At 53.3% G+C, this 13535-nt stretch overlaps 4 protein-coding genes across 4 annotated transcripts; 2 read left to right on the top strand and 2 right to left on the bottom strand.

The window, feature by feature from the left end:
- Positions 1–1449: 1449 nt before the first annotated feature.
- On the top strand, positions 1450–3315 carry A1O1_05880 (uncharacterized protein; the record flags this gene model as incomplete). The annotated part of the gene is made up of 1 exon (XM_007726764.1): positions 1450–3315. One exon carries the CDS (start codon positions 1450–1452, stop codon positions 3313–3315), a length of 1866 nt encoding a protein of 621 aa, XP_007724954.1.
- Positions 3316–5713: 2398 nt separating this feature from the next.
- A1O1_05879 (L-fuculose-phosphate aldolase) lies at positions 5714–6924 on the bottom strand (the record flags this gene model as incomplete). Its single annotated transcript, XM_007726763.1, has 3 exons — positions 5714–6096; positions 6198–6422; positions 6621–6924. The coding sequence occupies 3 exons, from the start codon at positions 6922–6924 to the stop codon at positions 5714–5716; spliced, it is 912 nt and encodes a 303-aa protein (XP_007724953.1).
- Positions 6925–7869: 945 nt separating this feature from the next.
- Positions 7870–10551, top strand: A1O1_05878 (uncharacterized protein; the record flags this gene model as incomplete). The annotated part of the gene is made up of 1 exon (XM_007726762.1): positions 7870–10551. The coding sequence occupies one exon, from the start codon at positions 7870–7872 to the stop codon at positions 10549–10551; it is 2682 nt and encodes an 893-aa protein (XP_007724952.1).
- A 542-nt stretch (positions 10552–11093) lies between these two features.
- A1O1_05877 (uncharacterized protein) lies at positions 11094–12556 on the bottom strand (the record flags this gene model as incomplete). Its single annotated transcript, XM_007726761.1, has 2 exons — positions 11094–12356; positions 12431–12556. 2 exons carry the CDS (start codon positions 12554–12556, stop codon positions 11094–11096), a joined length of 1389 nt encoding a protein of 462 aa, XP_007724951.1.
- Between the last annotated feature and the right edge of the window lie 979 nt (positions 12557–13535).

Here is a 13535-nt window from a genome sequence, read left to right as displayed (position 1 = left end):
CTATGTTTCAGCGTCCCTCGCAGGTGACGCGTTCCTAGAGTGTCCCCGGAGCACAGTCTGCATTCCCTAACAGACGTCTACTTGAGTGTGGCCGGACCGTGCAACGTTAGACAAGGGGGCCAAGCATCACATCGCATTTGGAAGGGGACTGTCCGATGACGATCCTCCAACTGTCAGTGATTACGGTTAGAGAAGGAAAACATTCCGGCAAATACGTATTTCTTTGTTGACGGAGGAAGAAAGTCAAGTCGGAGGCTAGAAGCCGGATACCATGCTAGCTTTGGAGTTGTATTGCGACTGGACCGGTACTGTTTCAGATTCCGGAAGCTGATGCAGTGGTATGCAGGACTGAGACGGGAGATGAGGCCGAGATTGATAAGATGATAGGGTGAGAGGACGGCCATGGATTGATATCCGAACCGGACTTCGGATCCCGTCATTGGTCGGATTTTGTGGGACAAGGCCAGCAGCCAATAACAACAACGTATGGGGGCTTGGCAGGCACCTTTTTCTCAACCACGAGCCAAGAAAGTGCCAAGCCAGTGCCACGGACTTTACAACGAGGCTGTACAATGAATGAATTTCACCGCGAACAGCTGAGAGAGTCACTGTTCACTCTCACGCTCAGTCCTTTTACCTCCTTCATCTCCACCATCAGGTGCTATGGGCATTCTCTACTCTACTGTGTACACTCGTCACTACCCTCCTACATTTCATACTGGGCTACTCCTGTTCAACGCGGCCACCATTAGTTTCGTCCCCAGTCATCATACCAGGCACTCAATCCCCATTCCGCACCCACACTTTCTCCCCTGTGCATTCTACTGTGGTATATCAGCGACCACATTCCTCCAGACTTTGATCCCTCGAGACGCCGACGCCGCTATGCTCTGAGCTTCTATGATCAGTGAATTCTCACTGATCGGACTTTTTAGGCGCCGTTGAGCCGTGTCCTACGTTTGCCCTTTCACCTGCGTGGTATGGTAGCTCTTGCGTTTTCCTTATTTGCCGTGCGACACCGGACATTCTTGCATGTGGAGGGCTGTCCTGAGGATATTCAACCAGGTATCCGATCCCTGTCTGGCTGGGTAGACCCGACCTTGATAACAAGGACCAACCTGGTCGACACGCCATCCTGTCGTTTCAGAAAATTGCGAGGCTCCACATGATACCCTGCAAATGCCACGGTCTAGGTGAGTTCGTTATATCAAGCAATCTTGGACACGCCCGGTGGTCGAAGTGAATGAATATCCCGTGCCAACATGCCAGACTCATAAAGGACTGTGTGGTTGTCACCTTTCACATCTCACTTTCTGTTTTCTCCGGAGGACGGGCTCTGTGACCTTCTGCGGCCCTTTTCCCTTTGATTGACAGGCTGGACTTGTCTTTGTCTCCTCGCGCTGCGGCAGCGTTTCTCTTCTTTGTTCGTCTGGACGTACAACCACCGCCATGTTTGCCTTCTATCTTGCCACATTGGCATCAATCGTGATGGCAGCCCAGCCATCTGCCACCAGCAACTCGACGAGTTCCGGGGGCTCCTCCCAATACCAGAACAATGCGACGCAGCAGTACTTGAATATGCTCAACAAAAGTCTCGGACACAATTATCTCTGGTCTCTGCTCGCTGTCGTTGCTCTACTCTTGGCCTGGGTCACTGTAGCTCGAATCAATGCCCATCTCCGACACCTTGCGTCCATGGGCGGAGATGGGTCACTTCGCTACTACTCCACGACCTCGCCTGTCATGTCTCTTGTGAAGAGCAACATAGTCTACGCCCCAATTTTGTTTTACCGGCGAGCAAGAGAGTTGAAATTCTCTCGACACGTCAATTTCGGTTCCATACCGTCTCGGTTTCAAGCAATCTTCCTATTCCTGGTCATCGCTGCCAATGTATTCGCCTGCACCTGGAACATTCCCTGGTCTGATGCCCAACTTGAAGTGCTACCTATCTTGAGAAATCGGACCGGGACTTTGTCGGTGGTGAATCTGATCCCTATTATGGTGATGGCCAGCGTGAAGAATCCTCTGATATGGTTGCTGGACATATCATATGACACCTTCAACTTGATGCACCGTTGGTTTGGCCGCGTGGCCGTCCTGCAAGCCATCGTTCACACCCTCTGCTGGCTCATCGGGAAAGTGCAGTCAAAAGGCTGGGGAGCTGTGAAGATATCGATGCAGAGCCCATTCATCTATAGCGGGCTGATTGCCACGATTGGATTCACGGTGATGCTACTTCAGAGCCCCAAGGTGTTTCGAAGCTTGTCCTACGAGTTCTTCCTGCATTTCCATTTTGTCCTCGCACTCATGGTCATGGTGTTTCTCTGGCGGCACCTGCAGTTGAATAGTCTTCCCCAGAAGAATCTCCTTCTAGGGGCCATCATCATCTGGGGTGCCTCGAGAGGATTCAGACTCGCCACTTTACTATATCGCAGCCTAGGAAGAGGCGGATCGACCGCCACAGTCGAGCCTCTCCCAGCCGGAGCGGTCAAGATCACTATCACGACTCCTCGGCCCTGGACGTATCGACCCGGTCAATCTCTGTACCTGACACTCCCGGCGCTTGGTCTCTGGACGGCTCATCCGTTCTCTGTGGCCTGGTCTGGACTTGAGACGGAAGATCATTTGACAAGATCTGGCTCTGTCCGTTCCGAGTACAATGAAAAGAACCCAATCGTTCGCGCCAGGTTGGCGGAGGCGGAAGAATTCTCCCGAGACCACACTGTTTCACTGATTGTCAAGAAGCACACAGGGTTGACACAGAAATTGTGGCACCATGCCCGCAACACCGACAGTGCTGTTTCGCTCGGTGCACTCATCGAAGGACCCTACGGCAATGAGCGAAGCATGGCTAGCTATGGCACGGTGATCCTCTTTGCAAGTGGCGTCGGCATCACCCATCAACTGGGATATGTGAGGGACCTCGTGCACGGCTACAGCCAAGGCACCGTGGCCACCCGAAGAATCACCTTGGTCTGGGTCATTCCCAGCACCGAGTGTCTCGATTGGATCAGCTCGTGGATGCACGAGATCCTGGGCATGGAAGGCCGGAGGGAGGTCCTCACGATCCTCCTCTACGTCACCCGCGCCGGTCTGAGCCAGTCTATTCGAAGTCCTAGCGATATGGTCCGCATGTCACGCGGCAGACCTAATGTGGAAGAACTGATAGGCCTCGAAGCTGCTCGAAAAGTGGGGTGTATTGGTGTCAGTGTCTGCGCTGGTGGTGGGCTCGCGGACGAAGTCAGGCGGGTGTCCCGGGTGATGCTTGACAGAGGCATAAACCTAGATTTCTTCGAGGAAGGGTTCGGATGGTGAAGGTGGTTCAGAATGGAGAGAGTGCCCTGCCGTGTCCGGTTGGTCAACAGACTTCGAGAACCCTCTTTTGATCCAAATGCAAGATGTTTGGCTTATTTGGGATATGGGATATGGGTTTCAAGAGCATAGAAACGGGATAGACCTCAGGCGTACTAGTAGGGGCAATAGATGATGCTCATTGGAGCCTTTTTGACGGACAACATCTGCACTGATGTGATGTTGCTCACATTTCATCAGTTGCAGTTAGACCTCCCAGAAGATAAGAATACAGAGAATAGTCTCTACAGAGTATCTACTTGTGCTCTACGACGTTATTGTTACTGTGGTAGAACTCCATTCTATCTGGTGCACGTGATGCGAAATGAAGACGTCAATGCTGACATAAGCGATGACATCGTTAGTTTGGTGACACCTTCACGACTCTCCTGGATTTCACTGAGTTGAGATACTATCCTCACATATCACCTTCACCATGGAAACCCTCAAGTGAACCATCACCTACAGCACAGCCGGATTGCATTGTAAATTGCCACTTGCGCCTGCAAACAAGACGCGGCGATGCTGCGAACGTTGACGCATCAACCATCACCGACACTACACGAAGTGAACTAAACCTATGCCAGCAGCCTACTATACTGTGCCCAGGGCCCTCTGGACGTATCATTGGGAGGACACAAATTCTGTGCAATCCGAGACTTCGAGTGGAAATCCTCGCTCCCCTTAGGAAGACTCTCTTCCTCCAGTAGGGGGTGCAGGATATCGATCGCGGACGAAACAGGGAATCAGCTCACGCCTACTGGACTCTTGAACCAGATACATATACAGACCCCGCGGGCACCGAATAGGTCTCAATCAAACCCCGCGGAGAGTGAGAAGTAAAAGGAGAAGTAACACAACGATGCCTCCTCCTCCTCCCCAACAACAACGTTCATCACCAGGCGCCGACGAAGACAACAACACGGCATTCGGCCGAGCACATCCGGAGTTGCAAAAAGCTTTGATCCTCGCTTGTCAAGCTTCCTCGCCTCTATTGATCGCCACTATCCTATGGACTGCTGGGGTCGGGAGGCGCCCGAAGTGGGAGCGGACCACGCTTTGGAGGGCGGCGTTGTGCGGGTTTTTGTCTAGATGGGTTTTGGTCACTTGTGCTATTACGTGGACTTTGAATGGATGGGGAGAAGATGAGTGAAGAAGGAAAGGGGAGAAGGGTGGAGTAGGGACTGAGAGGAGGAAGAATGATAGAAGATTGGGGGTTGGTGGCTATATCACTGATGGAAAGGTGCGTGCTGGAAAGGTGCGTGCTGGAGAACCCGTGACGGGACGAACGAACACCATCGCGCGTCCATTACCTCCCTGGAGAACTGGCGTGGACTGCACGAGGATCCATCGGACCGATTGTCACGAAGAGTCGACTGAATCCATCACCTCCAGTCTATGGATTCCCACCATCCCGATAACCATTCGACTTGAATGGTCCGACAATCAGATTGAATCGATCATCAGACCTTATGGACCGGCCGAAGTGGTGGCTCGAAGACTGATTGCATCGACAGGTTTGAGAACCAACTGGAGCAATTCAATCCGTCACCCCCAGTATCCAACCGAATCAGCCGTTTCAGGCTTCCCCTCAATCGCAATTGGACGCATACTTGGTTGGAATGGCTCTTGCCCGGATACTCAACCTGTGTGCTTTGACATGTCTACACTAGTCCATGGGTCGACCCCCAACAGGAACGAATATTTTGCAGTCAGAAAGCTGCGCGCGCCATCATCGAGCATTATTCAAGATATCAACTCTATTATCATCCGACGACTCTCACCGACCTCATCACTATCATCATCATTAGCCTCTCGTCATTGGGACGAGGCCATAGAACACACCGATCGACCCATCGCTCAGAACAGAAGAAGCGAAAGGCGGGCATGAAAGCACACTTCTTATAACCGTCTTGCTCGACCCAACCAACATGAACTCGACGACCCCGGACTGAGCAATATCGACAGCGTGCAGGTTCTCCGCTTGCAGCTCTGGCCGAGAAGATTGTTCATCCACGAGCCAGACCCGTCACTAGCAACTCCACAACCGAAGCACTTCCAAGATTTGTATGGAACATGATGTGCTTTTGGTTTCCTATATCCATATCCGAACTTCGGAAGTGATATCAAAGAGTGAATTGCCACGCTTGCATTCCTATATAGCACGATTACAACGGAGTCTCTTTTCTCTCATCTCTCAATCCGACTCCGACAACCATCCTGTATCTGACATATTTTTCCTCGTCTCAAACGTTCACTCGTTCACTCCCCTTCCCATCCACCATCAATCAACAGAAGTTTTATATCATATCAGTAAATTCGACAGTTTCCATCTGTTCTTGGTTGTTGTCGGTGTTTACTTTTAGTTCTTGAAATCCCCTTTGCTATGATACTCCTCCCAGTCATAATAAGCCTGGAATTCGGCATAGCAGGTCTCCGAATCACTCTCCATGCGGTTGGTATAGTCCGCCTCTTCGTCCGAAATGAGCACCTTCTCGATCTTGCCGCCCTGTGCAGCCGCCTCGGCAAGCAACTGGCCCTGGCACGCGTGTTCGAGAGACAGGAACAGGAAAGCCGCCTCGTCGACGGTTTTGCCGACAGTCAAGAGTCCGTGGTTGCGCAGGATGCAGGCTTTGTTGGTCGGGCCTAGCGCTTGGGCGATTTGGGCGCCTTCCTCGCTGGCAAACACGACGCCACCGAAGGAGTTGTAGACGGAGTGGGCTTTGTAGAATTTGCACGAGTCCTCTATATACGATTTGAGAGTTAGAAATGATTTTCCTGGAGGGGGGATGTTTGGCCGCAACGACGTGGAATTCTGTGCTAGTTGCCGGCTTGCAAGCACTTACGCGTCAACATTTCAATGGGTCTGCCAAACACACTCCACGCCTTGCCGTAGACAGTATGGGCATGGCAGACGGCCACCACGTCGGGTCTGGCCTTGTGGCATTCGCTGTGGATCAAGAAGCCGGCGGCGTTGGGCGGACGGGTACGGTTGCCTCCGACGACTTTGCCTTCAAGATTGACGGCGATCATGTCGCTTGCTTTCAAGAGACCGAAGTGGACGCCGAGAGCTAGAAAGGACAGAAGAACGAGAGTTAGCGATCGGCACATACATACACTTGTTTGGCATTGCAAAGCATCGTTTCAACTCTTCATCTCTCGGAGCGCAGAAAAGGGACGAGGACTGCTTGAGAGTGGTGGAATGGGGAAAGTTGTAACTGTATGTGAAAAGGTGTAGAGATTGTCATGTGTATGACTCCGAAACTTACGGTTCGTCCAGAACACATCATGATCCTCAGGATCTCGGACACTGATATGACCCGAGATGCCCTCGACATATCCCTCGCGAGCCCAGTGGCGGAACACTGCGGCCATGTGTTCCAGCTGCCACTGGCGCTTCTTGGCCATGTCATCGAACGTAGGCACACCGGCCAACATCACGTCGCCGTGCGAGATGGCTGCCAGGGGAGATTTGTCCTGCATGCCGTGGGCATGGTGCTGCTTCTCCGGAGCCACGGACTTGGAAGTCAACGGGCCCGAAGGCAGGAGGTCGCTGATTGCAGAGGGTGCCATTTTTGGGTGCAGAAAATCGTGAAAATCGTGAAAATCGTGAGATACGCTCAAGATACGTTCAGATCGAGTCGAGGCTGGAGTTTGAAAAGCCTATAATCACACTCAGGTCTCTTTTGTTTTACAAAGCTTGAAAACAAAATTGGGACCCCTAGTATTGTCCAACCCCAAAAGGAACGTATATACCGATAAAGAGGGGTGGTCGGGTTATGATATGATAGATGGATGATTAGGGTCTGGACGGGTCCTGATGGTCATGGAGGAGCGCGCAATCATTGCCGAGCACAAAGGCGGAGGGAGTGACCAGTGATAGCGTGGTGATAGCATGAATGGTGGTAAGTCAACGGCATTCCCCTTCCTAATTCTCTTTTGCTGTGGCTTGCTGTCACATGGCGCCATCTGCTCCGATCTCATGGCGGAGTTCGGCGCGTTTGCGCTGCAATCGTCGGGCGTAAGCCGAGCTGATAAGCGTTATAGACTGCTCTGAGACCAAGCAGACTGCATGATCTATAGGTACCGTGAAGGTCGTTAGTTGAACCGTCCAACCAAACGGTAGATCCCACTCTGGCTGCAAATACTGTGGATGGATACAGGTTGTCGTACCATTGATGGACTGAATATTTATCTGATGGCCGACGAGGCTGAGAAGGTCTCTTCACGTGACTCAATACACGTGACTTCGCGATGGTTGGCTAGGGATTGACGTCACGCAAGGCTGATGAGGCTGCAAGCAAGAAAAGCATCGCAGCGTATGGCATCGGATGCATCATACAACATCCAGCCTGCATCACAACCACAACCACAACCATAGTCGACGTCGACGTCGACGTCAGCACAGAAGCTTGCTTGATGCTGTTGCTTACTCCTCCGCTTTGCTGACACCTGACCTGCTTCTATGCCATGGCCTCGTAAAGTTGTTCGTTTTGGCAATGTAATTCTCCTGCTAACATGACCAGAAACGTCCTCGAGATTCCGTTCCGACGCACCCACCCTGTCGACCTCTCCTCTGCCATCAAACAATACATTTCCAGCAAATATGAACAATCCCCTGCCATGTTCGCAGACGATCTGCGCGAAATCGACCGCCTCCGTGCCGATGCCATCACCGTTCTTGAACCGCATGTCAGTGGGATCAAACGGTTGGCTCAATATGCCGCCCAACTACGCTACCTTGGTGGGAAGTTCCCTATAGACATCGGCGTGGATTTTCCTTGGTACCCGGCGCTGGGCTATGACAGGGCCACGGCGGTGATACAGAACAACCTCCGATTTGAGCTGGCCAACATCCTGTTCAACCTGGCGGCTCTATACTCGCAGTTGGCCTGTGGGACGAACCGAACGACCATTGAAGGACTCAAGGCCGCGGCTGAGTATTTTGTAGCCGCAGCGGGCACGTTTTCATTCATGCGCACGGAGGTACTGCCGGACATGCGATCGACACCACCAGAAGATATGGACGATATAACGTTGGACAGTCTACAACAACTATGCCTGGCTCAGGCGCAAGAGTGCTTCTGGCAGATCACGATCAAGAAGAACATGTCGGACGGGACGGTTGCAAAACTGGCCGCAAAGGTTTCCGACTACTACGTCTTCGCGGCGGATGCAGCTCGACAGTCTCGGGCAGTCAGTGCCGAATGGATCCATCATTTCCAAGCCAAACACCATCACTTTGCTGCCGCGGCGCAGTTTCGCCAGTCTCGATATTGTCTGCAGAGCAAACAGTATGGAGAGGAAGTGGCTCGGCTAAGAGATAGTATTGCTTGCGTGAACGAGGGACTGCAGGAAGCCAGATGGATCAACGCCACGGTGCTGGGAGATTTGAACGGTCTGAAGACAAGAGTGGCGGAAGAGTTGAAAAGAGCTGAAAGGGACAACGACATGATCTACCTCCAGGCGCCCACACCGAAATCAGAGCTGCGAATATTGGATCGGACGAACATGGTGGCCGCCAAAACACCGTCAGATGTTGCGAACGGTATTTCTTTACTCGGGGAGGGTCAAGCCTTTGGGAGGCCACTGTTCGAAAAGCTCGTGCCGTATGCGGTGCATCAAGCTGCTTCGATCTACGCAGATCGCAGGGACCGGCTTGTCCATCAATCCATCATTGCGGATCTCGAGGCCATGACTGCCCGATTGCGAGAAGTGCTACAGTCGCTCGACTTACCTGGCTCATTGCAGGCGCTGGAGAAACCGTTGGGCTTGCCGGGCAGTTTGGTGTCAAAAGCAGAAGAGCTTCGACAACAAGACGCGTTGTATCGAATCAAGAGGGCCATCGACGATACCACCAAGCTGAAGACGAACGATCTTTCGATCTATCAGGAAGGGTTGGCGCTGCTTGAGGCGGAAAAGACCGAAGACGACAGGCTACGTGCAAAGTACGGCACGGACAGGTGGGATCGTCCGCCATCCACGACCGCGCTGGCGAAGCTGTACCAGACGTCCAAGGAACTACAGACCTATCTCAATTCAGCCGCGTCGAGTGACAATCTGGTGCAGTCCAAGTTCCGGGAGAATGAACACATTCTTCGAATCCTGACAGGCACGAATCGAGACCTGGAGCGCTTCGTCCCCTCGTCCGATCAAGTGGCCATGACCCCAGCCATCGAACAAGCCGCGTCTCGCCTCAGAAGCTGTCTCAACGAGGTGTCTCGACTAGAAACACGACGAAAGAGTCGCATCAACGCACTGAAAGAAAAAACCAACGCCGACAATATTGGCCCAGCTCTGCTCGCCGAAGCGGCGCGTTTGGAGCGCGAATATCCAATGCAGAAGATCGAGCCGGGCCAGTTTGAGAAACTCTTCGAAACCCGTCTCGCGGCCTACGAGCCCGACCGACAAGCGCTGGACATGGATCAAGAAGAACAAGACCAGGTCGTGGCTCGCTTGCGGGAGGCCAATAAGGCGTTTATGGAAGCCCGGCGCGGCGACACCAGTACGACGCGAGACCGCCAGAAGGCTCTCCAGGCCCTCGAGACGGGCTACGCCAAATATAAAGAACTCATCAGCAATCTGGACACGGGCCGGAAATTCTACAACGATCTCGCCGGCCATGTCACGCGGTTTAGGGAGAGCTGTAAAGCCCAAGTCGCCCAGCGGAGGGTCGAGGCTAGTCAGCTCGAATCCGAATTCGCCAGTCAAGATATGGGTCGATTGAACTTGGAAGAGACGAGACGGGAGTTGACTGGCCAGAGTCAGAACCAGAACCAGAACCAGAATCAGGTAGTACAGCAGCAGCAGCCTCTACCACAGCAGACCCAAGCGCACCCACAGACGAGAAGCAGTAGTCGACATCCTCCTCAACAGCAACAGCAACCGCAACAACATACAATTCAGGCCTATGCTCAAGCTCAGGCTCAGGCCCAGGCTCAACTTCAACCTCAGATCCAACGTCAACCGATCAACGATCAAGAAGGCATAAGCGCACCCGTCCCAACCAGGACCATTGTTCCTCCACCAGCAGCAGCGGCATCATCCCCTTCCTCCTCAACCGCGCCATTGCCGGTCGGCGGCGTCTCCGGCGGCACCATCGGCGGCGGAGGCGTCTGGTCTCCTGACATGGGAATCCGGTTCGGCGGCCAGAACAATCGGCCCGGACAGGCGGGGTATCCTGTTCCCAGGAGGCCTTGAGATTATGGAGGGGAGGGTTGGGTGGTTTGGAAGGGAGACTTGCAAGGTAGATAGCATAGCAGGTTGAAAAGGAAAAAACCAGAAGACATCAAGGCAAATAAACCACGAGGAGTGAATAATGATTGAGGATGATGAGAACGGTGATAAAGGACTCTGATATACTAGTTCATAGCTACAGAAATGCTGCTCTCGGGGTCTGATCCGGTCTGGTCTGGTCTAAGCTGATCTGAATTTGTGTTTGTGTTTATGTTTACACAATTCTAGAATCCGTTGCTCCTTTCTCTCTGTCTAGAGGAGATGAGACGTTCAATACTGTCAGTATGCCGAAGGTATCATACACAGCGGGATAGTATTCTCTAGGGAGGTAGTCTAGGGAGGTAGTCTAGGGAGGTAGTCTAGGGAGATAGTCTAGGGAGATAGTTGTCTCCTTCCAGACAGGAAGTTTTGAGACTGAGATATCTCATGTATTCATACTCTGCTTCTCACGAAAATGACATCAAACACTCTGAAGGCTGGCCTCCCTCAGTATTCGCGACGAATCTTTATAATCTGGCCTCATTGCGACGCAACTCCGCCACCTCGCCTCTGCCCTCCTCCACCAAGCTCTTGTTTTGTTGCTGTGTGGCGAACCGCCCCATGGTCCCCGGGAATTTCCCCTGCTGATAAACGGCCCAAGCATCCTCGACGACCTGTTGGGCATCATAGCCGAACAAGAACGGCTGAAAGACGGGATCGCGCCAGCGGTTCTGGTACCCTTCGAACGGGTCGGGCTGGAACTCGACGAGCTGGCGATCGCGTTCCATCTGGCGCGGGCCGTCGTGCAGGTGAAAGATCTTCTGGCCCAGGTGCGAACTGCCCTGGACGACGCGGGTGGTGCGCGGTTTGCGCACGGCCTCGTAGATGGTCAGCAGGTCGGGCAGTTGATGGGCATGCTCGATCTTCTCGAACAGGTGGCCCAGCACGGCGCCGTCCTCGACGGCCTGCGCGGCGCCCTGGGCCAGGTAGGGCAGGGTGGCGTGGCAGGCGTCGCCGAGCAGCGTGAAGCGGCCCGACGGGTGGGACCAGCTGATCATCTCGCGCGAGTTCTGCAGGCGCCACTTGGAAGTGTCTGTACACAGGGACAGCAGGGCTTGCAGTTGCGGGTCCCAGTTGACGAACAGGTCGTTCATTTCCTTCAGGTCGGCTTTCTGCTGGTTAACCATTTCCGGCAGGTTGTCGGGAGAGATGATCACGATATTATACAGGTTGCCCCCTTTGAGGAGGTAGCAGACCACGTGCATGTCCGGGCCCATCCAGTAGTTGATGTTCGGGACGGCCACTAACTCCGCCAGCAGCGGGTGCACTCTCATCTTGTCGGCCGGCACGGTGATGCGGTACGCCAGGTCGCCTGTGAGATGGGGCGGGTCGGGTCGGCCGAGCAGTGCTTCGCGACAGATGCTCTTCAGGCCGTCGGCGCCGATGATCAGGTCGGCGAGAAATGGTTCCGCCCGGTTTCGGATGTGTACCGCTGGCCGTTCGAAGTCGATGGCCGTCACGAAACTGTCGAGTTGGATGGTCACGCCGAGGCGGAACGCTTCGTCCACCAGGATTCGGTGGTAGTCTGCGCGGTGGATGTGGAGGTACGGATGACCGTATCGCTCTTCACAGTAGGGAATTAATGGTTGCGTCGAGAGAATCTTGCCGTCATGGTACGAGCGAATGATGAAGTTGTTGGGACGCACAGAAACCTTCTCGAGGGCCGGTAGTAGTCCCCATCGAGCCAGAATTCGGGTGCTGTTGGGAGGGATTTGGATTCCTGCTCCGACCTGTGCAGAGGGGCATGTTAGGTGAATTGAGCGACATGGAATTTGGGGTGTGATTCAAAAAGATGGCAACATACCTCACCAAGCTGGGGTGCTTGTTCGAGTATCGTGACTTTATGCCCAGCTCGGGCGATGCCGATGGCGGCGGCGAGCCCACCTAGACCGGCTCCAATGATACCGACATTGAGCTGAACTTTGGCCATCTTTTCTGTTGCAGCCCGTCTGCTATTGCCCAATGTTCCGGAATGTTGGCGACAAGAACTGCACAGCGACAAACCAACCCTGCCCAAATCGTGTATGGATGGCTTTTTGATCTAGGTTGAATGACGCAAGAATTGAGACGAAATCTGGGGTAAATCCGAGGAACACCGCAGTGCGGAATTCAGGGAACGCAAAAGAACCGTAGACAAGATCGGGTGTTCCGATGCGATAGTTGGAATGCCGATATCGGGCGACACGGCAAGAAGTGGTCAAGTAGATGACCGCGGCTGCAGATAGAATCGTGTTGAAATGGCAGATATTATCAAGCCAAAGGCCACTGACAGACCGTATATCCCCAATATAAATGATCAGAAATTGGAGTAGGAAAAGTAGAATAGTGAGCCCCTCCACGAAAGTTCAAAAGGTTGTCACTTGGGGCGTCGCGTCGGTTTGGTGAGCGTAGGAAAATTGCCGGACGTTGGACAAACAGAATTCTAGGCGGTCTCGGGGGTGTAGCGAACACAGTCTATCGATCAAAGTGAGCACGCTCCAGAATTGACAGTCAAGAGAAAGGAAGAGGAAAGAGAAAGAGAAAAGAAATGGATATAGCAGAACAAAGGCTCGGTAAACAGGCAGTTGCAGTGATTGCCGTGATGCGTTCCCGAAGTTATTGAAGTGGTCAAATACTGAGCACCAAAGAGTGGTACGAAGTGGCATCGTAGAACTGACTGCCGACTCCAAGTACCATTTGGCGCCAGCACCTCTCTCACCTAACACCGGAGAAGTGTTATAGCGTTCGGCGTACCACTTCTGGACCCGGGAGTGAATGTCGGGAGCAGAGGGCAGGCCGTCGAGACTTGGTCGGAAAGAATGGAGACGGTGCGCCGGGGCTTCGGGGCTCCCGAGCCTGCACAGAGTCTCTGTAACATGAGCACTTGTTGTTGGTGGAGGAGAGCAGCCAGTCATGGGGTCGACAGTGAC

This window comes from Capronia coronata, assembly GCF_000585585.1.
Source record: "Capronia coronata CBS 617.96 chromosome Unknown acBCG-supercont1.5, whole genome shotgun sequence".
NCBI lineage: Eukaryota > Fungi > Ascomycota > Eurotiomycetes > Chaetothyriales > Herpotrichiellaceae > Capronia > Capronia coronata.
The sequence above is the reverse complement of the archived record's forward strand: the minus strand, read 5'-3'. Positions and strand labels throughout refer to the sequence as shown.